Source organism: Carassius gibelio, chromosome A17 (genome assembly GCF_023724105.1).
Source record: "Carassius gibelio isolate Cgi1373 ecotype wild population from Czech Republic chromosome A17, carGib1.2-hapl.c, whole genome shotgun sequence".
Taxonomy (NCBI): Eukaryota; Metazoa; Chordata; class Actinopteri; order Cypriniformes; family Cyprinidae; genus Carassius; species Carassius gibelio.
The window spans coordinates 9,373,513-9,396,669 of record NC_068387.1 but is presented as its reverse complement, the minus strand read 5'-3'; the positions used below and the strand labels follow the sequence as shown (position 1 = coordinate 9,396,669).

The 23,157-nt window shown below is 36.5% G+C and overlaps 2 protein-coding genes across 4 annotated transcripts in view; one reads left to right on the top strand and one right to left on the bottom strand.

The window, feature by feature from the left end:
• LOC127933435 (E3 ubiquitin-protein ligase UBR1) overlaps positions 1–20,421 on the top strand; it is a 34,350-nt gene extending 13,929 nt beyond the window's left edge. Inside the window, exons 21-47 of one of the 3 annotated variants that reach the window (XM_052530445.1) lie at positions 1,412–1,536; positions 1,724–1,776; positions 1,906–2,008; positions 2,120–2,168; positions 2,544–2,698; positions 2,855–2,954; positions 6,461–6,564; positions 6,647–6,727; positions 6,796–6,977; positions 7,596–7,792; positions 7,973–8,066; positions 8,183–8,335; positions 8,437–8,534; positions 8,660–8,756; positions 8,899–9,047; positions 9,300–9,355; positions 9,438–9,534; positions 9,606–9,673; positions 12,248–12,395; positions 12,483–12,570; positions 12,655–12,788; positions 13,906–14,014; positions 15,967–16,023; positions 16,119–16,196; positions 16,272–16,442; positions 17,442–17,543; positions 19,074–20,421. In XM_052530445.1, the coding sequence (XP_052386405.1) occupies positions 1,412–1,536; positions 1,724–1,776; positions 1,906–2,008; positions 2,120–2,168; positions 2,544–2,698; positions 2,855–2,954; positions 6,461–6,564; positions 6,647–6,727; positions 6,796–6,977; positions 7,596–7,792; positions 7,973–8,066; positions 8,183–8,335; positions 8,437–8,534; positions 8,660–8,756; positions 8,899–9,047; positions 9,300–9,355; positions 9,438–9,534; positions 9,606–9,673; positions 12,248–12,395; positions 12,483–12,570; positions 12,655–12,788; positions 13,906–14,014; positions 15,967–16,023; positions 16,119–16,196; positions 16,272–16,442; positions 17,442–17,543; positions 19,074–19,215 (2,990 nt within the window). In that variant the 3' untranslated portion in view covers positions 19,216–20,421. The remainder of the gene's footprint in view (positions 1–1,411; positions 1,537–1,723; positions 1,777–1,905; positions 2,009–2,119; positions 2,169–2,543; positions 2,699–2,854; positions 2,955–6,460; positions 6,565–6,646; positions 6,728–6,795; positions 6,978–7,595; positions 7,793–7,972; positions 8,067–8,182; positions 8,336–8,436; positions 8,535–8,659; positions 8,757–8,898; positions 9,048–9,299; positions 9,356–9,437; positions 9,535–9,605; positions 9,674–12,247; positions 12,396–12,482; positions 12,571–12,654; positions 12,789–13,905; positions 14,015–15,966; positions 16,024–16,118; positions 16,197–16,271; positions 16,443–17,441; positions 17,544–19,073) is intronic. The other 2 variants (XM_052530446.1, XM_052530447.1) reach the window with 2 other exon arrangements.
• A 768-nt stretch (positions 20,422–21,189) lies between these two features.
• Positions 21,190–23,157, bottom strand: part of LOC127933440 (photoreceptor outer segment membrane glycoprotein 2-like) — a 3,854-nt gene continuing 1,886 nt past the window's right edge. Inside the window, exons 3-4 of the mRNA XM_052530454.1 lie at positions 23,006–23,157; positions 21,190–22,257 (exon numbers count right to left, since the gene is read on the bottom strand). The exon at positions 23,006–23,157 is cut by the window's right edge and continues 95 nt beyond it. Of these exons, the coding sequence (XP_052386414.1) occupies positions 21,997–22,257; positions 23,006–23,157 (413 nt within the window). The 3' untranslated portion in view covers positions 21,190–21,996. The remainder of the gene's footprint in view (positions 22,258–23,005) is intronic.

The window sequence follows — 23,157 nt, the reverse complement described above, 5'->3', positions numbered from 1 at the left end:
AAAGTATGTTCATTTACTGTACATGTACTCAATACTTGGTAGGGGCTTCTTTTGCTTTAATTACTGCCTCAGTTCAGCGTGGCGTGGAGGTGATCAGTTGGTGGCACTGCTGAGGTGGTATGGAAGCCCAGGTTTCTTTGACCGTGGCCTTCAGCTCATCTGCATTTTTTGGTCTCTTGTTTCTCAATTTCCTCTTGACAATAGCCCATAGATTCTCTCTGGGGTTCAGGTCTGGTGAGTTTGCTGGCCAGTCAAGCACACCAACACCATGCAGTGTGGGCAGGTGCCAAATCCTGCTGGAAAATGAAATTAGCATCTTCAAAAAGCTGATCAGCAGGAGGAAGCATGAAGTGCTCCAAAATTTCTTGGTAAACGGGTGCAGTGCCTATGAGCTTTTCCACCCTTCCTCTAGACTCTAGGACCTCGGTTTCCAAATGAAATACAAAACTTGCTCTCATCTGAAAAGAGGACATTGGACCACTGGGCAACAGTCCAGTTCTTCTCCTTAGCCCAGATAAGATGCCTCTGACGTTGTCTGTGGTTCAGCCAATTCCTTGACACATCTATGTGTGGTGGCTCTTGATGCTTTGACCCCAGCCTCAGTCCATTCCTTGTGAAGTTCACTCAAATTCTTGAATCAATTTTGCTTGACAATCCTCATGAGGCTGCGGTTCTCTCGGTTGGTTATGCATCTGTTACTTCCACTCAACTTTCTGTTAACATGCTTGGATACAGCACTCAGTGAACAGCCAGCTTCTTTGGCAATGAATGTTTGTGGCTTGCCCTCCTTGTGAAGGTTGTCAATGATTGTCTTCTGGACAACTGTCAGATCAGCAGTCTTCCCCATGATTGTGTAGCCTAGTGAACCAAACTGAGAAAACATTTTGAAGGCTAAGGAATCCTGTGCAGGAGTTAATTAGCTCATTGGCATGTCATCATATTTTAATTTGTTGAGATAGTGTATTGGTTGGTTTTTGTTAAATGTGAGCAAAAATCATCACAATTAAAAGAACCAAAGACTTAAACTACTTCAGTCTGTGTTCATTGAATTTATTTAATACATTAGTTTCACAATTTGAGTAGAATTACTGAAATAAATTAACTTTTCCTCGACATTCTAATTTATTGAGATGCACCTGTATATGCACAGCTGCCAAATTGTTTCTCTATTGTAATCATTATGATCACACTTGCAATAATCACTTTAATGAGCTTCCGCCTGAAATTAATTAATTTTAGCTAATTGTATGATTATATTATCTTGAACTGTTAATTTGTGAAATGAACATTACTTGGACACATTCACTTCTGATAGCAGATCAGTAGACCCATGCATTTTCTGTAAAGCTTCTTTGAAACAATGTGTATTGTGAAAAGCACTACACAAATAAATTTGAATTGAAATTGGCAGGTGAGCGGTATGTACCTGGAATCAGTCATGTGACTAAGGAGGATGTGACTATGAGGGAGGTCATCCATCTGCTTTGTATTCAACCCATGGCTCATAGCAGCCTGGTTAAAAGCCTGCCTGATAATGTAAGACATTTTAATGCTTTTTGTTTTGCTTTCATTCATTTAGCATTGCAGTAAAATTGTGGCAGCCTGAGATTTACGTACATTAACTGACCAATTTAAATGCATTATCTGAATGTTTGTAAATAAACTATACATAACATTGTTTTCTAACCTCATGAACCAAATTTTTTATTTTTTTGCATCACAGGAAAGCCATGAAACATGGCTTGAAACGGTCGTCCCTAAGGTTGCCGTTTTCAAGTAAGTGCATTTCGCTAAAGGTTTAGTTATTTATACCAGTTATGAAATAGTTATTTATTCACAGTCGTTACACTCACGTCTCTATACAATGCGACATGTACTCCAAAATCTTTATTACATTTTGTTTAGGAAACCAGGAGTGTCAGGCCATGGCTTGTATGAATTGAAGAAGGAATGTCTGAAAGAGTTTAACCCCTTCTTCTATCATTACTCCAGACCACAACATAGTAAGGTACGTGGCTCTCATTGTCTTCCTCATTATCTCATTCTCATAAAAAATACACATTAGTCTTTAAACAGAAGGGAATGTTTATTTGTAAATATGTTTAAATGTACATATAAGGCAGAAGAGGCTCAGAAGAAGAGGAGGACCCAAGAAGGCAGTGATAAAGGTATGCCGTTCTGCACTGTATCTGTTCTGATGTTTAATATAAGTTGCTTTGGAGTCACTGCACATTTCTAATGATAAAAAAGCATGACTTTCTTATATTTTGGAAAATACAGTAAATGCTAAACAAAATTGAATTTTGAATGCATAAATAAAATAATGAAAACAATGTGTTGCAGTTAAGTGAAAATTTGTATGATAATATAAGAGGTTTGTTGCTTTATAGCTTTTACAGTTGTGGATTTTTGCATTGGAATGCTGTTTTGATTAATTAAAAGCCAGGGCTAGAACTGCCCGCTTTCTGAACTGTAAATAAGAATGTTTGACAAAAAAAAATGATGATGCACAGGGTGTGATATCTGCTGTTCCTCTATTTTAGCCCTGCGTCCCCCAGTGCCCCCTCCCTTCTGTCCAGGATTCTCAAACATAGTGTATCTGCTCTGCTGTGACATCTTCATCCATATTCTGAGGCGAATCTTCCAGAAAGCAGTGGAGGACTGTTCCAGCCGATGGACTGAACCCATGATCCAGAGGGTATGGCTCTTACCGCCCCACACCATTTCCATTAGTTCTTGTTATGTTTCATTAACATAAATGTAGCAATTTTTATATATTTATTGCATTTGTATTTCTAAGAACAAAATTGTTCTTATTTGATTTTATTTTTTTAACGTGCGTGTATGACTTTAGGCACTGCACCTTGTAGGACAGGCTCTGCTGGAGGAAAAAACGCAGTTGGAAAGCAACAGTACTGAGGAAGTGACTTTTGACTTTAGTCTGAAAGCTCAAAGTAAGATCTCACCCTTTATTATCATTATATCATTATATATGTATATCATTAACTCAAAAGCTAGCGTGATACTCTGCATCCGTACATAGACAGCTGTCTTGTAAGGCGGTGTCCTAACTGCAGTAGTTGTTCTGCTTTAAATCTTTCAAAGGCAGTTACTCTAGTTTGTGTCTGAGCTATGCTGCTCAGTACACCATTAAGCATAAAAAAAGAGCACACACAAATATTGCATAAAACAGGATGTTTTTACTAGGTCTATCAGAATACCGTATGCTTAGGTTGGGGTTTACAGTAGGAGGCATGTGTAATGTGAAGAGTTGGGAACTATAAGAGTTCATATTTTCAGTTCATATTCAGTATTTTATAAGCAATTGGCAGTCATTGGCATGACAAATACAAATAAAAAAAAGTTCATGACATTGATTCTTTAAAATTCACCCAAAAGTTTGTCTGTATCTTGGAGTCTGTTATTGTGGGGACATTTCCAAAACCCTATACATGACCCGGGACAAAACGAAACGTGATTGGTTGCTTTACCTGTCAGTCATATGGCTTCTTGGGCGGTCCTTAGCTATTCAAAGCGGCCAAGCTTCCCAGACCTTCTGCTGTCACTGATTTGCAGTAGACAATCACTTAAAATCAAATGAGGCAAGCGAAGTGTTGAAGTCAGCAGCCTGGGGTTTTTCTAGGTGGATGTTGAAGTCACCGAGTAGTACCAGAGTACCGTCCTCAGGGAAGTTTGAGAGTAACGCTCCTCCAGCGCCTCCAAGAAGTTACCCAGTTGACCTGGTGGACGATCAACAACTTGGATTTTAACAGGGTGGGTAATAGTAATTTGTGTGTAATTCAAATTAACAGTTTCCTGTTAGAGAAGGTAAAGGGTCAAATTTCCATTCATTTGAGATAACCAGACCAGTACTTCTGGGAAAAAAGTGAAATTAGTGGAGTGCCAGTGTCTTCCGATTTGATCCAGGTCTCAGTTAAGACCATGAGGTTGAGACTTGGCTGAGTAGCAATAGATGAAATAAAGTCTGCTTTGTTTACTTTCTTTTCCAATTGGTCTCTGGAACTGCCAGTCTGCAGTGAAGTGGTAGAGGACGCAGGGACAACGTGTGAGTGTGATTTATGAGTGTTAGTAGTAATGGAAGAGATTTGAAAGCACATAGTGAGTACAGTTGACTAAAATGAGGAGATGAAAACATGCTGTGCAAAAAGTAAAGGGGAAAAATGCAATACTCAAGTGTCTTGTCGGTGTCCTTGCTCAGTGGAGTCGCGCAGGTAGAGTCGCTGGACTTTACACTCGATGGTCTTCACACAAAGGCTGCCGTGTTATTCTAACCAATAATACACTCGCCCTGTACAAATGCGACTTCAGCACACGTTTACCACGGTAAACCCTGTAAGCAAAGTAAAGTTCCTAGCAAGACAACACGTTAAAACGTAAGAAAAGAAGCAAAACACTTACAAGCTGCTGTCTTCTGTTGCTAAACTGCTTCTTAGATTCTTTTGCACAACTGTTTCTTCTCAACTGCTTCTAATTATCAATAGTAGAATAATTAAGTAAAAATGCATTAGATGTTTTGAAACATTTTTAGATTTAATTTAAAGTCTAAGTTTTATCTGTAGAAGCTGGTAAATGTATTCAGCCAACGCAGAGTGAATTTACTCTCTCACTTGATGCAAGCCCTGAAACTACAAGGCATTGAGATGCAAGCATCGTTAAAGGGTCAGTTCACCCAAATATGAAAATAACCCCATGATTTACTCACCCTCAAGCCATCCTAGGTGTACATGACATTCTTCTTTCAGACGAATACAATCAGAGTTATGTTAAATAATGGCTAATCCATGCTTTATAATGAGAGTGGATGGTTGCCCAAAATTTGAAGTCCAAAAAATGGCATCCATCCATTCTAAAAGAAGTCCACATGGCTCCGGGAGGTTAATAAAGGCCTTCTGAAGCGATGCGATGCATTTGTGTATGAAAAATATCCATACTTACAACTTTATAAACCTTAATCTCTTAACTTCCACAAACTGTCATATGTGCGTTCACGAGAGAGTGACGTCCAGTGGCTGACATAAGACTTTGGCAAACATGTTGACGAATGTGGAAGCGCAGAGGGGAGAGCAAAAACAAAACACCAGTCATGAATTAGTAAGAAAATGAGAATTTGTAAAGAAAAATGACAAGATTTCGATATAAACCAAGAGGACACTGGTTTTCCTTTGCTGTAAACAAAACTTGTTTCTCACGAGACTAGCATATTTTCACCGGAGCTTATCTTACGCCTTCGTCCTACGTCACCCACTGGACTTCACTCTCTCGTGAACATTTTTAAATACTTTTCTTTCTTTTTGGGTTATTTTTGTTCTTTCATTCTCACTTTTTCAATGTATTGGTTTCTTTTACTTTTAGTGTTATCTTTTTATCTTCATTGTGTTTACTTATCCTCCTCCTCTTGTTCTCTTCATTCCTGTTTCTTTCTTTTTACTTTGTCTTTGCTCTTCCTCCAAGTATTTTTTATTTTATTTTTCTGTTGTTTGTTGTTCAGATTGATTGGGGTGCAGGGTTTGTGCTTTACTAACATCTTGGTTTACTTGATGCTTGCTACACATTCTTTAATTGTTGAATAATTTACCAGGTCTAATAACGTTTTCATTTGGTAAATAATTTGTAATTACATTCTTTATGAATAATTCTGCTCTCTCTCTCTCTCTCTCTCTCTCCCCCCCTCTCTCTCTCTCTCTCTCTCCCTCCCTCTTGATCGATAGATAGATAGATAGCAGCATAACATTTTTAAATTAATTAATTACAATAAAACCATTATAGTAACATTTTTACAATAAGTTTTCATTTGTTTACATTAGTTAACTAAATTAATTAGCATTTACTTGCAATGGAAAAATGCTTCTAAATCATTAATCATTCTTATTTGATGTAAAGTTCAATATTTACTAATTTGTTTTTAAAATTATCCCCCGGATTCGCAGACAAGGTTTAAGCCTAGTCCTAGACTAAAATGTAAATCTGAACTGTTTCAACTGACAGAAACTTGCACTGACTGATCTTAAAACATCAGTGCCTTTGTTTTGTTCCAAGATGAACACCAGTAATGTTTTTTTCTAAGGCATGTTTATAAAAATAACTTAAATTTCCTAATTAAACTAAGGCTTAATCCTGGTTTAGGCTAATCCCTGTTTATGAAACCGGGCCCAATAGTTGTATCTGTCAATATTATTTGTTTGACCTAAGCTAACATGAAATAACAATAAGCAGGATTAGTATTTATTGATGTTGACAAAGCAGAATAAATCTTGTAACTACAATTAGTTAATTCATTAACATTTTAAATGTTTTTGCAATTCAACTGTATTGGCTCTGAATCATATATTTAAGTTTAATTGCAGCTTTTGCACTAAGCCATATCACAGTTTTTATTTTATTTTGATATTTCACACAGCCCTACTATTCATGCTTCATACAGATATGTTTGTATTTTCAGAAACTGGTTCTGAACATGGCAAATCTTTGTTCCACTTCCTGACCAAAATAAAGTCTTTACCTTCTCTGAAAGCTCAGAATGACATGATCACATGGAACTTACAGGTATGACGGTGATGATTTGATGTTTATTTGATTGTTTGATTTGTGGATTGGATATTTAAGATCTATATGTCTCTCCTGCAAGATGTTTGAGGTGGTGAAGTGTCTTCGGGAGAAATCTGGTCCGGTAACTTCATTTTCTCTGGATCACAGCAAGATGGAGGAGGTAATGCTGTTCTCATTCATAATGCTTCCGTGTCTTTGAGGTGCTTCAAGTGTGTGGTGTCTGCACAGTGTGTTCAGGATAAGGAGAAAGCCGAGCGGAAGAGGAAGGCTGAGGCTGCTAAAGCCCACAGGCAGAAGATCATGGCTCAGATGTCGGCCATGCAGAAGAACTTCATCGAGTCCAACAAGATGCTTTATGACAACGTGCCTGAGAGCTCGAGTCAGAGCGACACCGCCGCTTCTGTGGAGAGGTCTCTTTCTGTCTTTCGCTTTTTACTTTTCTTTCTTTTTGTGACTTTGGGACTCTTTTGTTTTTAGTTTCTTTAATCTTTTCTCTGCTTTTTATTCTTTTGCACTTCGCATATTTATTTATGTATTTGTTGCATTTATTCATTATTGTACTGTCACTTTTATTTACTATTTTTTGTTCTGTTATAATATAAATCAGTTCGTATTCTTTTCAGTTTCTCACATTTTCTTAAATTGTCTTTCAATTTTGAGCTTTACTTCTAGACCTTTTCATTGTTGTGGTCCTTTTTCTTTCTTGCTTTGCTTCCTTATGCTTTTTACCATCACCCTTTTCCCTGTTTATTTGTTTACCAGTTATCAAGTATTCTTTCTTTAGCTTTTTACCTTTTTTTTTTTTTTTTTTACACCATTGTATGCCTTTAAAAAAACATATTTTTATTATTACCTGTATTTACCTCACGTGACCTGTCTTTTCTTTCAGTTTTTCCATGATTTTATTGTTTTGTTCTTTTGTCCATCAAAGACTGAATATCTCAGGCATTTACAGTAATATAATTTCTGAGAACACCCTTCAAATGTCTGAATGTCTAAAGGACGTGTGTGTGTGTGTGTGTGTGCAGCTTGGATGTGGATGAGAGCAGAGTGGCTGTGGGGCCTCAGCAGGGCGTTTGTTCCACAGACTGGGGGCCTCAGATCTGCATCCTGTGTCAGGAGGAGCAGGAAGTTCAGGCTCAGGCACCAGCCATGGTCCTCACAGCATGTGTGCAGAGATCTACTGTTCTCACCCAGGACCGTGGAAAGACACTCTCCCCTGAAGGCAAATGATGCCTTATTTTACCACTCAAGTACCTTAACTGTGATGATAAAGAGAAAGTGTATACATTCCTTGCGCGTGTTATAATGACGATTTATTATGATTTAAGCATTACTGAAAGGAATTATGCTTAGGTACTGTGACGCTAAATCAGTGTCCTGTTTTTTTTTTTTTGCAAAACAGTAGGCGGTTATCCCTTGTTCATGCCCCCAGATTTGGCAGTGGGAACACACACTGGCAGCTGTGGACATGTGATGCACGCCACCTGCTGGCAAAAGTCAGTTAGTGCTTAAATATTTACATTGTAAAAACTATACATCTGCTGCCTTAAAATTTAAAATCACCATTTGAAATTCTTAGCCCAAAAGACAGATTCGTTTGGTATGTCTGTAGGTACTTTGAAGCTGTGCAGAACACCACTCGGAATCGGCTGCATGCAGACCTGATCATAGACCTGGAGAACGGCGAGTACATGTGTCCACTCTGCAAGTCCCTCTGTAACACGGTCATCCCTCTGATCCCTGTGGAGCCCAGCAAGCTCAACTAGTATGGCACCATTACTAATGTTCTTTTTCAGGTGTTTACGCTGGGAAAAGTCAAATCTCATTTCTTTTTTATTTTTTATTCATTTTACTTAATTTTGTCAGTGAGAGTGCAGAATTAGTTGGTCAGCATCTCACTCTGGAGCGCTGGGTTCAGATCATGTCTTCTCGAATCAGAGGGCTGAGAGGTACATGGGAAACAGGTGAGAGTCTAAACTGATTTGTGCCTCCTGAATCTGTCTTTTCAATATTAATATCATTAAGATATTCTCTCTTTAATTCATGTGTGTGTGTGTGTGTGTGTGTGTGTGTGTGTGTATGATTTCAGACAAAAACTGTAAGGAAGCAGCGGAGGAAGCAATGGTACTTTTTGATGAGAGTCAAGCTGATTTCAGATCCATTCTCAGTTTTGGAGTTCAAGAGCCGTGAGTTTCTAAACGGACAAGTATTTATTTAAGTATAAGTATATATATATATATATATCACACACACACAGAGATGAGCTTTTTTAAAATCCTGTTTTAACCTTCATGTTATTTCTGTATATGATGTAAACTCTGGGATTAGGCCGAAGTTCTCTCGGAGTATCACCGAGATGTTGGGGGTCTGTTCGACCACTGTGCACAGGGTGGGATTGCAGACCGCTCCCAATGACCTGTGCCCATACGTGCCTGTCATGTCCTGGAACACGTGTGCCTACACCATCCAGGCCATCGGTAATGCTCTCCTCCTATGAATTGCTCATTGTCATGCACTGTTATCTGTAAAGCACTTTGAGATGGTGGATATGTTCAAACCGTCAGTGTTAAGTATCATCACCCATATTTACCTATAAGTGTCTTTCAAATTGTCCTTTATTGCATAATTTGTTTAAACCGCAGAACTGTATTTTGGTGCTTTGTGAACAATGTCAGTCTGGTAATTTTGTGTTGCCTCATCTGATTTTTTTTTCTCCTCTCTTTCTCTAGAAAGCATGTTACAGGAAGAAGGAAAGGCTCTTTTTGGATCTCTCCAGAACAGACAGGTCTGGTTTGGCTCTGCTTATATAGATCATCGTGCTCACCATTTAATGTGGGATTGATTTCTAAAATCATTTTCTTTTTCAGCTCTCTGGACTCAAAGCGTTAGTGCAGTTTTCAGCTTTTCAGAGGCTGAAGAGCAGAAAAGCAGTCATACAGAAGCATTTTGCTGATATGTTAGCAGGTATGTCACGTTTAGGCGAGGATTGATAAGTTTGGTGGTTTTGTTCATGCAGTAATTCTCTCTCTTTCTAGTCCTGGTACCTGTTCCTACTGTAGTAAATGCACCATCAATATTAGAAGTGGACTTCTTTCATCTACTGGTGAGTGTTGATAAATAAATATAGGTGATAGATAGATAGGGATAACAAGATCTCGTGTGTGTGTGTGTGTGTGTGTGTGAAAGTGACGTGACATACAGCCAAGTATGGTGACCCATACTCAGAATTCGTGTTCTGTATTTAACCCATTCAAAGTGCACACACAAAGCAGTGAACACACATTCTCCTACAATAGGTTTACAAGCATGCAAGGTCAAAAAAACGCTAGTTTTTTTTAAATATGCATTTAATATCACCTCATTTTCCAACGATTCTTAAATGATTAGTTTGAAGCAGTTATAAGTTTCATTCTCTAAACCCCTCCTTTCCGTGAGCATACTTGTGCTCTGATTGGTCAGATGGCTCAGTCTGTTGTGATGGGTGTACCACGTACTGCACGTGTCTGAAGCGATACACACATTGCCATAGTTCCATATTTTAAACGCTCAATAGAAAATCTAAACATTTATTATTTATCTTACGTACAGGTTGTGATTCAATGGAGCCAGCTGGTCTAGATAATCAGGGTACTGAGCCGTCTTTAACAAGCAAGCGATTAGAGAATCCTGCATTGAATTCCATAAGATAATAGAAGTGGTCATCAGTGAAATGACTGGAACATAAAAAAAGATTGGGGTTGTACTGCTGTGGTTCAGTGGGAAACATTAACATTAACCACTAGGGTTGGGTATCGTTTGAATTTTATCGATTCCGATTCTTATCGATTCCTAGTTTCGATTCCAATAAGATAAAAAATCCAATATAAAAACAAATTAAGTCAAACATTTGAATGTCAAATGTATTGTCTTTTTACAAGGCAGCTGAATAATGAGCAAAAATCAGCAGCCTACCAAACACTGCAATAGGAATTTTGCCTGTGCTTTAAAAAAATACCATAGCAAAAACAACTAGATTAATATAATTTTAAATATTATAGTGTTAAAGACAAATAAACAGTCAGTAATAAGATCGGAACAAACAAATCAATTAGCAATATCATAAATAAACTTAACAAAATTTCAGGTACAGAAACTGTAATTAAAAGTTTTAAAACACTGCATAATTTTCTTTTTATAAATAAAATAAAGATTAATCAATTAAATATATTACTTCAAGATCAGTGAATGGTTTTCTTTTGTTCTTTGATTAACATTAATGACAGGCAGTGCGTTTATTAGGCTGTTGTCTCTTTAAGCAAAAATACTGCACATGTGTGTTTTCTTTCTCATCTGTTTACGTTCACGTAAGACAAAAACGGCTGTGTTTATGATGATATACTGATGTAGTTTTCTATATTGGTATATTGGTCGACAAGTATGAAACAAGTCAGTTTCGACACGGAACAATATTTTCTAAAGTAGAAATACATGGAACAGACTGCATACAAACAGGGTGCAAATTCTTTCCGTTCCTGCACTTAATTGTTTTTAATCAAATTGAAATGCGAATGCAGGAATCGTTAAGCAGAATCGAAATGCACGCGTCTTATCGAATACCCGGTTCTTGGAATTTTGAAATTTCGGTTCTAAAATGGAACCGGTTTTCGATACCCATCACTATTAACCACTGATTCTTTGTAGCCCAATCTTTCGGTAGTGAAAATAAATAAAATGAATTCACTTTCACAGCGTAAGACACAGCGTCTTCTAGACATAATGTCAATCACACAAAGCTACGATGTTTGAGGGCGGGGTCAAGTTGTTTTGCAGTTGTCCAAAGTAGAATGTATGTGGGCATTATGCAGATGTGTTACTCCGTGACATGTAGCCGTGAGATTCATATTACTGGTCCCTCATATAAGCTGTTCAGAGTCTATTCTTCCTTTTGGAAGACAATAACTTAATTTGTTGTGCCCTTTCGGCTTTACAACTTTGTAGTTTTAATTTTTACATTCACATAAAGCTACATTACACTGCATAAAAAAAGCTATACTTGAAATAGCAAAATAGGGGCACTTAAATCACTTTTATTATTCATAAGAATAAATAAAACCATCTGCTTGCTGAAAGGCTAATGTATTTTTAATAAGCATGAATCAATCTATCTACCGTATTTTTTGGACTGTAAGTCGCACCGGAGTATAAGTCGCATCCGTCCAAAAATACGTCATGATGAGAGAAAAAACATATATAAGTCGCACTGGACTATAAGTCGCATTTATTTAGAACCAAGAGAAAACATTACTGCACTCTCTCGGCTGTAGACAGTAATGTTTTCTCTTGGTTCATTTCACTTGGTTCATGTCAAATTAATTTTGATAAATAAGTCGCACCTGACTATAAGTCGCAGCACCAGCCAAACTATGAAAAAAAAGTGCGACTTATAGTCCGGAAAATACGGTAATCAAAAAAAATCTGTATAATTTGTTGCACTGAACTTGCACTGAACCCAAACCATTTCTAGAAAACAGAATGGCTTTTTTTTTTTTTTTTTGCTTCGGGTCACCCAAAACACACATCTTCAAATGCTGTTTTGTGCACATAGACTTCAAGCTGCTAGTTAAGTTAATGGTAAGTTGGTTGAACATTCCTCATCAGTTTCTAATCAGTCGGACTGTATGTGTGTTGTTCCGCTCAGGTGGGGCTGATTCTGTCCATCCCAGCATTATATCAGGAAGAGGCTGTAGACCTGCAGCCTTCAGCAGTCAGCACAGCGTTCAATCACCTCTACCTACTGCACCTGGTCACTATGGGACACATGCTGCAGGTCCTGCTGGCTTCACACGGTAAACTCACACTGCCATAGATGCAAACTTGACACTGAAGAATAACATTTTCTGCACAACACTTATTTTCAGTAATATTATGTGTAGATTGTGCTGTAATAAGAGGGCCAGAGGAGGGCGATGAGGCCCATGCTGCAGCTGAAATCTTCTCTATTATGTCTCAACACACAGATGGGTGAGTTCATGTGCTTGTCATATAGGGAAAGACTTCCTGTTTCTTTCTCGTGGTCTCTCATCATCTCTCTCTCTCTTTTCTTAGGTTGAGAGCTGGTGTGTCTGGTTTCAGTGTAGAGAGTGTAAAGAGAGGTGTTCTTCCCTTCCTGCGCTGTGCTGCACTGTTCTTTAATTGCCTTACAGGAGTGCCCCCTCCAGAGGAGCTGTCTGGTACTGCAGGTCATTACACTTCATATGTTATAATTAGGTCTGGGCAAGTTAACACATTACTTGATTACCGTATTTTACGGACTATAAGTCACACTTCTTTTCATAGTTTGGCTGGTTTTGCGACTTACATTCAGGTGCGACTTATTTATGAAAATTAATTTTACATGAACCAAGAGAAATGAACCAAGAGAAAACATTACCGTCTACAGCAGCGAGAGAGCGCTCTATGCTGCTCAGTGCTCCTGTAGTCTACACTGAAGACATAGAGCGCCCTCTCGCAGCTGTAGACGGTAATGTTTTCTCTTGGTTCTTGGTTCTAAATAAATGCGACTAATAGTCCAGTGCGACTTATGTTTTTATTTTTTTCTCATCATGATGTATTTTAGACTGATGCGACTTATACTTAGGTGCGACTTAAAGTCAGAAAAATACGGTAACTCCGGGTCCTGCGATCGTGCAGGTCTCTACTCAGAAAATGCCTGTTATAATGTTATGATCGAGGCTCTGGACTCAAAGCATAACTTCTTTTTCTATAACAAACTATAAAATGTTTTCTATAAAAACATTAATGTCCTGGCAGTGACAAATTGCTTGTTTTATATTTAATTACATTAATGTTATAAGTTAAGATTTACAAGAAATATTTTAACTGCTACTTTGTGAAAGGAGTACTGCTATAAAAAAGCACCTTATTTGTTTAAAGTGTTTGCAAACCTAATTTCATTGCACTTTTGTTCATATAGCAGTACTTTTAAATGGAAAAAAGTCCACAATACCCTACTTTTGAATTAATCGCAGACAATCATACTGTTAATCATGATTTAACATTTTTTATCATTGTCAAGCACTGGTTATAATTAGACATGCCACTGCAATTACATGAAAATGTTTGAATAATCAAATGGTTGTAGGTTCAAATGACTAATAATGTCATAATTTGTACTTTTTAATTGTACTAAGTACTATTATCCAGGCTATTTTCTCTGTGGTATACAGAAAAATGCCAAGTAGATGTGTATTTAATGTGTATGTGTATTTAATTTTCTGTCACTGTACACACAGCAACAGCCTGCACAGTACTGTTTGCATATACATTTAAGTTATTAACCGTAATTATTCTATGCAGAATCACCTGAAAGTCAGCTGCCTCTGCTGTGTAGTTACCTCTCCTTGCCCTCCAACCTGTTTCAACTGTTTCAGGAGCACAGGGATGTTGGAATCACTTTAATAAAGAGGTACAAATCAGATGATGTCTGACCTTTTACAGTATCCACTACAGTTGTACTAACGAACTTTATTACTAGGTATAATAATAAGCAATAGTAATAATAAATATATAAGTATATAAGCAATTAAATAATAAGCAAAACATAATATTGTTGTTGCTGTATAGTTGTTGTTTATAATTATTAATAACAATCATTATATTATGTTATTTTGCTCCAGTTTAATTTTGCTTGTTTATGCTAATAATAATATTATAATATTTTTTGTTGTTTAATTATTTACATTATACTATTTAATATAAATATTATATTACTTATAACTATGATATTATAATAATTGTTTGTTTATAATAATTTATTTTTGTAATTTTTATTTATATTTATTTATAATTAACAATAATATTTTTAAATTAAACTTTTTCTATTATTATACATGTTGTTATATAAAAGAATCCAATTTCCTTAAGAAAATGTATTTTTGGATTTCAAATTCCATAATTATCAGTAAACGGCTACAATTTTATTAAAATTAATAAACAATTATAAATTATAATTATTATTAGTAGTTAGATATTTATTAATATTAAATATGTAAATCTATTTTCATGAATATTAATATGTTGTGGCTAGGGCTGTCATGATAACAAATTTAGCTGGATGGTAAATTCTCCAAGAAAATGATAATATTGTCGTTCTAAGACCAGTTTCAACAAATATAATGATAATGGCATAATGACGCAGGTAGGCTACACCTTTTCAAAGATAAATGAACTTTTATTTAATTTTATGGCAGATTCAGAGCAAGAAAAACCAACATGTTGACTTTGTGTGCCTTAATATAACATACAAAATTAATTAATTTTATGTTTATATGCCAGTTAGGGATGCTCATATTGACGTTTAACCGTTAACCGAAAGTAAACATTTTGACCGATGAAGGGGCTGTTCACATATCGCGTCTTTTTTTTTTTTTGTGCTGAAGTTCGTTATTTCAAATGCGTATGCGCGCTCATAATGTAAGAGATGAGGTGCGATGCGCTCATTTTTTTCAGGCCCGTCTGCACCGCATCGAGTTAAAAAACATCTCCGCTTTTCAGAATGACGCAAGCGCACCAGGTCCAACTCAATCAGCTTCCTTCGAGGTGAAATTCCCCGTTGTTTTTGAAAAATGGAATGCACCCACACACTGCAGAGTTTTTTACTTTTCTTTCCAAAATGAATCTTGTAGCCGGGTTTTTCGGTGGTGGAAATCCATTACTGAAATGTCCTTGTTGTAACTGAGATCGCAGCTGATGGATTCTTAGCAACGACAGACGCCTCAGGAGCGCAACTGCCCGAGCGCACGTGTGTGTGTGTGTGTGTTAACTCACTGGGTGCATTGACACACGCAACTATACACCAACAGACACATTTAGCTGAGGAAGCCAAATGAAGCGAGTGAAAAGTTAGCCCATTTAGAGAGAAAGGGCAACGCAGTTACTTGCAAAATATGCTACGCGGTATTAAAATGAAGCAGTAGTGCAAGTACAATGCTGTATAACTTCAGTGCTGTATGCTGTATCAAAGCTGGCCACTCTAGCGAGACGTTTTCTCTTTATCTGTGCCATCAGAGAGGGTATTTTCTACCGCGGGCTGTCCACAGGCTGCACTCCAGACCAACCCCACATCATGACATGTTACATTTTTTTAATAAAATTTGTAAAAAGACATTTTCGTGGCCGGAAAAATTATAGAGCTAATTTTTTTTTTTATTATTATTGTGCGATTTAATTGATTTATCGACTATCGCGACAGGCCTAGTTGTTGCTAATAATATTAAGAACGTCCCTTAATCATGGTCAAATCACTGAATCGTATGGCCTCTCATATCTTAGTGTTTTGAATTAAATTCAAATTCCTTCCAATATTTTTACCTTTCCGTTCGCTTTGAGTAGAAGCATTGCTTTGTTTCTGTGTGTCAGGTGGTGTGGGAACTCAGCCATATCCAAAGCCCTCAAAGGTGAAAGCCAAATCATCAGGTTAGATGACACTTAATTTCTCCACTGTTTCATAGTAAGCTCACTTCCCCTTTATTTCAACAACAATTGAACTGAATTTCCCACTTGTTGGTCAGGTATCCTCGTAAGAGAAACAGGCTGATAGATCTTCCAGAGGACTATAGTGTGTTGCTCAACCAAGCTAGTCACTTTAAGTAAGTACTTTTAATAAAGATTTCCTATAATGTCCATTTCGAGAATTGAATGTGACTTTCTCTCTTCGCCTGTAGATGCCCAAACTCATCAGACGACGAGCGAAAGCACCCGACTCTGTGTCTGCAGTGCGGGGTCACGCTGTGTGCGCAGAGCCCATGCTGTCAGCAGCAGCTGAACGGGGAGGAAGTGGGAGCGTGCACGGCTCACGCCGCCATCTGCGGGGCTGGAGTGGGAATGTTTCTCAGGTGAGAGGAAGATAAGACAACCAGCTACTATTTCCGATGAGATTCTGAAGTGTCACATCCAGTGCACCCTTCATTATCACAAGATGCCAGAGGAGAGGATTTGTGAATAGCCGTGAAGTGACACGACTGTCAATGACAACATGACAGATGTATGTCTAGATTGCATTCATATTATATAGAACATGCATTTTTAGCGATGGTGACATAATTATTTATTCAAATGAAGTCGAGTATGCGATTTCAGACACAGACATTTGTAGAATAAGGCTATTACACTGTGTGCACATTTATTAGGCAAGTAATTTTTACCATATTATCATTTTATTCTCCATCACATGCATCAGAGTGCTCCACTGCGTGGCTGGCCAGTAAAGGCCTTAAATATGAAAAACTAATGACATGGCCCCCTTCTTCACCTGACTTAAACCCTATTGAGAACTTTTGGGTCCTTAAGCATGACATTTACAGTGAAGGTAAACCGTACACCTCTCTGAACAGTGTCTGGGAGGATGTGGTTGATTCTGACCAGATCAAGGAACTGACCGACTCGGTGAATGGAAGGCTTGTGACTGTTATCGAAAAGAAGGGTGGCTATATTGGTCACTGAGGTTTTCTTTTCAGAAATGTTCATTTGTAAATTGAGTTTTTATTATTCTCAGTTTAACAGGTGAAAATAAAAGTAAAAGTGCGATGGGAAAATTGTTTTTCATTTAGTTGCATAATAATTCTGCACCCTAATAGTTGCCTAATAACGGTGTACATGTAGATATTCTCTTAAGAAAACTTCAAACTTCACTTTTACTACTTAAAAGTTCAGGTTTGAGGGTTTGTTAACATTTTGTTTTGACCAAGAGCACTGTAGTTGCACTATAACAAAATTAATCATCAAAAATACAACTTGCCTAATAATTGTGCACACAGTGTAGTGTAGGGTGATGTAAATGAATAAAAACAGGTTACTACTGATAATAACAATCTTGTTTGTGTCTTTCTGAACAGGGTTCGAGAGTGTGAGATCATCTTGATGGCCAGTAAGACACGGGGCAGTCCTCATCCAGCACCTTACCTTGATGACTATGGAGAAACAGACCCTCAGCTTGGGTAAAGTTCACTGTTCACACCAGCTCATTGCAATAGAGTTCGGATGTTTGATGTCAGAGAGCCACTTATTAATATATATATATACATAGAAATATATATATATATATATATATATATATATATATATATATATATATATATATATATATATAATATATAGAAATGAACAGTGTTGGGAAAAGTTCAAATAATTGCATTACTTAGTTCATTTTTATAAAAAGTAATGGATTACGTTACTTTTGTGTTACTTTTGTCACCTCAGCTGGGGTTGTTTATTTTTTTTGATGATAAAAAACCCAAAAGTAAAATTTTTGCCATCTGTAAATGCCCTTTCACTCCAAAAGTGAAAAGAATAAGCCTGAGGCTGGAGGAAGTGCTTCTGCCTCTGCACCTCACTCCCAGTTTCTCTCAACACGGAGACAGGACAGGTGTGAGTGAATAAATGGGAAAATTTGCAAAAAGTAACTCGTTAGAAATGAAAGTAATGCGTAACTAGTAACTAGTTACTTGTAACTAGTTACTAGTTACTTGAAGAAAAGTAATCTGATTACATAGCTTGAATTACTTGTAATGCATCACCACCAACAGTGGTAATTAAATGTTTGCATTTTACTATATTGTTATATTATTATTATTATACACTACTGTTCAGACCCGTATACTGACCAAGGCTGACTTTATTTTATAAAAAAATACTTTTAATAATTTTAATAAATTTAATAATTACAACCTTTATCTTCTGTTCCAGTATATTTTAAAGTGCCGTTACTCCAGTCTTCGTTGAAATATTTCAGAAATCATTCTAATATACTGAACTGGTGTTCAAGCACCAATGAAAATAAAAATAAAGACAGAGAACTTTTTCTTGATTTATATTGATTTCGGTCTATTTTAGTGTCATTGAGATACTACTGTAGTATTTGTTCATATTTTGAATTTTAAAATTTTCATTTTAATTAAAGTTTGTTATTTTGTTGTGCGTTTTGGTAAGTTTTAGCAGATATTTGGTTTTGTTAAATATGTATATGTAGATTTTATTCATTTTTTTTAATTTCAGTTTTAGTTGAAATTTTTTTAGTACATGCATCATAAATACATCTAGAATGTTGCCTTGGCAACTAGCGAAAGTAAAGCCTTTATAGTTAACTGTTGTTTCAAGTAAATACAAAATAAAAAAAAGTGTTCTTATGGTTTTAGTTTTATTTAACTATAATTACACAGTGGGAAACGATAGATTTTATCGACTTTAATTACTACATTTTGTTGAAATGTATATGTATTAAATTTTAATTTTAATTTACTCACGACAATGACTGGTTTGTCCAAATTATATTTCCTCTGATTGGGTGGGGAGGGAATCATAATTCACATTCAAAACATAATTAAAGATATTAAATAAGATAATAAAATAAGAATGCTTCCTCCAGCTTTGGAAACACTGTACTGTCTCCTCATTAAAAGCATGTGTGCTTTGTCGGTCTATTCTTTATTAGCAGTAATGCTGAGCTGTATTTGTCTGTGCTTTGCTAGGCGTGGGAACCCGCTGCACTTGTGTCCAGAGCGCTATCGCAAGCTGCTTCATATGTGGCAGCAGCACTGCGTCCTGGAGGAAATCGCCCGCAGTCTGGAGCTCCTCAACGTCATGTTCCCTTTTGAGTGGCAGATGCTTTGAGCTCTGAGGAGGACCGAGGAAGTGAATACGCCGTGTTCGGTTAGCATGCACCTGACTGCAAGGAGTAATAAACTCCCTCACTTCTCTACATACTGCTGTCCGTGTTTTCCAGCAGCCAGTGCATTATGGGTAGTCCCACTAAACAAGCCCATAATAGATATCCAATAACAGAATGTGTTCTCTCAGCCCTTTATTTAGCTTGGGTTGCAGATCTACACTCACTTTAGCAGTGCAGCTTTTGCTCATTGTGGTGTTTTTGCATTTGTTTTCAGGGTGTAAAGATTTATTGAGGGGCTTGTTTTTTTGGTTTGTTTTTGTGACCTATGTGACATGCTAGTCCTCTCCCCGCTACAGCCTTTTTTGCTCTTTCTTTCACCTGTGTGAGAAATGTATTCTTGTGAATATAATATATCTGTGTACTACTTTATTGTGTAAAGCCACCGTCAACACACACACACACATATAATATATTCAGTGTTTCTGAGTGAGAGGCTGTTTTGCAAATTATGTTCTCAGGTGAATCTCACAAAAACATGTCCGGGTCACATGCTACACCAAAAAAAAAAGAAAAGGAATATTTTCATAAATATAAAATTTGTCATTAACATTTTATAGTTTCTTTTAAAATTATCTTTATTATTATTATAGTAATTTACTACATACTTTTTAAAAATAAATCAGCATAAATGAAAGCCAAAAAGACCACAATAAATAATAATAATAATAATGACATACAATAACAAAATTAATATAGAGTAATTGTACAGTAATGAATTTGGGGGGAAATAATCTCGATGCAAGTTATGTTAATATTTCTATATATATATACACGCGTAATTTAAGCACATTTTCTTGTTTCTTTTGATTTGGGGGTGAAATATGACCCAGGCATATTCTTGACAGGTTTCATGAGATGATGTCACATAAACATGGATGTAAACAATAATGTATAATTAGATGATGCTATTTTATGGAACTGTGATTTAAAATAAGGAGTGAAAAAAGTCAATCATATAATCACATGCAACAATGTAAATTCCACTTGTCAATATTTGCTAAATCAAACACAAGAGCTTTTCATAAGTGTAAGTCCAGATATCATTTTTTTTCTCCACACTCATGATCTGGTTTAAGGTGTAAGAGCTTTTCATTTGCACTTGGCTTCTAATTTCTAATGTACATGAAATAAACTACTGAGTGACATTTTCTGATGGATCTATTTCACTTCACATTCTGTAGTCCTGTTAAATTACTGTATTAAACCAATATCTGTACTTGATTATTTATTAAGGATTTGAAATTATTTAAATTATTTCCTAACTGTGATGGGTGTTTCTGTCAGATATTAAACACACACACACACACACAAACAAAAACAAATGATTGTGTATGTTTTGAGATATCCATTAAATAAAATAAAATAAAAAACTATTCAACTAGTAAACTTTTGTATAATGCAATTATAACAGATCGACGCCCTTTAAAAAAATGCATTTAAAGCTGTTACCATCAATAGGTATTATAACTGATCAAATATAATGCATTTGTATAATAAGGCACTGATGTACCTTTACAATGCATTCTGTAAATATACATGCTTCAGCAGAGTTACCACAACGTTATTGTGACATTCAAATTGTTCCTTCAGAATGGGTTTTCATTGTGCTTTACTTCTAACACTCTTTTAAAATAACAATAATAATATAGTTTATTTATTGCCTTATGGTTCCACGAAGAGCCTTTTTTATCTAAGGAACCTCTCCATGGTTCTTCATTGTGGAAAACATTATTTAGATTATTAAAAGATTCTTCACACTAAGAAGTAATTTGTGCTTTTAAACACTTTTCACTAAAATGTTTTGAGGAATGCGAAACCACTGTCAACACCTCCCTTTGAAACATCTGTTTTTATTAAGAATAAATTTGCATATAATTAATAAATGCAAGTGTTTGAATGAATGAACTCTTGAAACCAACACTTAAAGCTCTTTAATAATGTTTAAATGTAAATGTTGCATTTATGGTCATTACATATTCATCATGATTTTAGGCATGGGTGTGCTTTGTAAAAAATAGGTTTATAAATTGTACATCTTTGGAAAATGTGTTTTAGAGGCTGTTGGTATGATGTTTTTTACCAGCGATTACAATACATGGCTTTAGGCACGAGACCAAGGCATGAAATAAGACATCTTAGTTGCTTGTTTTTGTATTAGGTAATGGATAAGAAAACAATTCGTCAGACTTAAGCTGAGAGAGAGAGAGACAGAGCAAACATATGTACTTTAAACTTGCACACCGGCAGAAGAGACGTTTGGGAGGATTGTGGGAAAGAAACAGTAGCTATTCGCCTTTTTCAAAGTCAGTGTTGCAATGATTGTGGAACCAAAAAAAAAAAAACTCATCCAGTTAATCTCTAGTGAAAACCCTACAGTGAACAGTTTAGCTCCACTCAAACTATTCACAGGAGAATCTCTAAAACACAAAATAATTAAATGGTTGTATTCTTAATGAGAGGCAGTTTAAAGATTTTAAGACTCTAAAGGCCCCATGATGCTTTGCCTTGTGTGTTAAAACAGCACTCGGTTCAGTTCTTACATCTTACATCAAGTACGTCAGACCTCAAGTATGTTGCATGTTGCAATTTCACATTGTTTATACTTTGCAATGCCACCTCAATTTTCACTGAATCATATTTGTCATTTTTAAGTCATATAGCATCACAGTCCAGTCAGCTGTGGCTTATGTAATGTTTCTGTTCAGAAGGAGCATTCAGAAGTCCTAACTGGCCGTTGGGAGAGGTTTTGGAGGCACATTGTCTGGACCATAGTGTGCTGTAGGTGGTTTGTCAATGTTTGGATCTCCATTGCTTGATATCTGATTGAACTTGCCCAGGTGTTTGATGACGTTGAAATTGGAGCGAGCCGTCTCCACAAAGCTGTTCTCCAGGAGCCACCCGTCAGACTCACACTCAGGGTCCCCCTGCCGCAGCACGTTTTCCAGAGATGTCTGGAGGTAACGGACCCCCGTTAACACAGAGAGCTGTCAGAGGAGAAAACGATGCCTTATTCATGAGGTAGTTTCCACCGATAGCAGCTGACACTCTAAAGAAAAGTTAGTCCAGCTTAAACTATGGCACATGACTGCTTTAGATAAGACGCGAGGGACTGGTGCATAAAGCAGATTATAAAGTGAGTGGACAATCCCAGGATTGGATTATGTCACGAAACCAGAGCAGAATTTTATTAAGACAATGTGTTGCCCCTTGCTTTATAGTGTAGGGTTCCTGTTACTGCTAAAACAATGTTTCAGACAAAATTGGGTCTGTGTGTATATATATATATATGTGTGTGTGTGTGTGTGTATGTATGTGTTGTTGTTTTTTAGCAAAATAACAAATAATGCACATTGTAGCAAGTCTTCGAGCATTGTCAAGCAACTGCAGTATTGATCTTTTTATGGGTATACATTCAATTTTTTTTTTCATGTTTGCTTTTTTGCTTATTTGAAGCTAGAAGTATCCTAGTATGCTGAGCAGTTAAGGAACTATTTTCTATTATATTTAAAATATTTAAGACATCCATGGTGATGTTTGCATGTTTAAAATAACATATACCTTTAATAGAATTTATAGGTTTTCTAAAATGGCAATGAATAGAGTACCCATTAAAATGGTATTACTAGGTAAAAAAAAATGGTATTACTAGGTGGATCCATTTTAAGGCCCAATATGAGAGTATCGAATATATTCATTCCCAAACATATTGCCAAAGCAATGGACACAACCAACCTCAAAGAGCCAGATGATCAGAACCGTGAGGCCGATGGAATGCCCGATGTTGGTGTAATAATCTAGCAGAGCCTGGTGACATCCTCTCATCCACAGGTTGAGCTCCTCTGTCTGGTAGTCGTAATTAAAGTGGGCGGAGTTATTGGTGATTT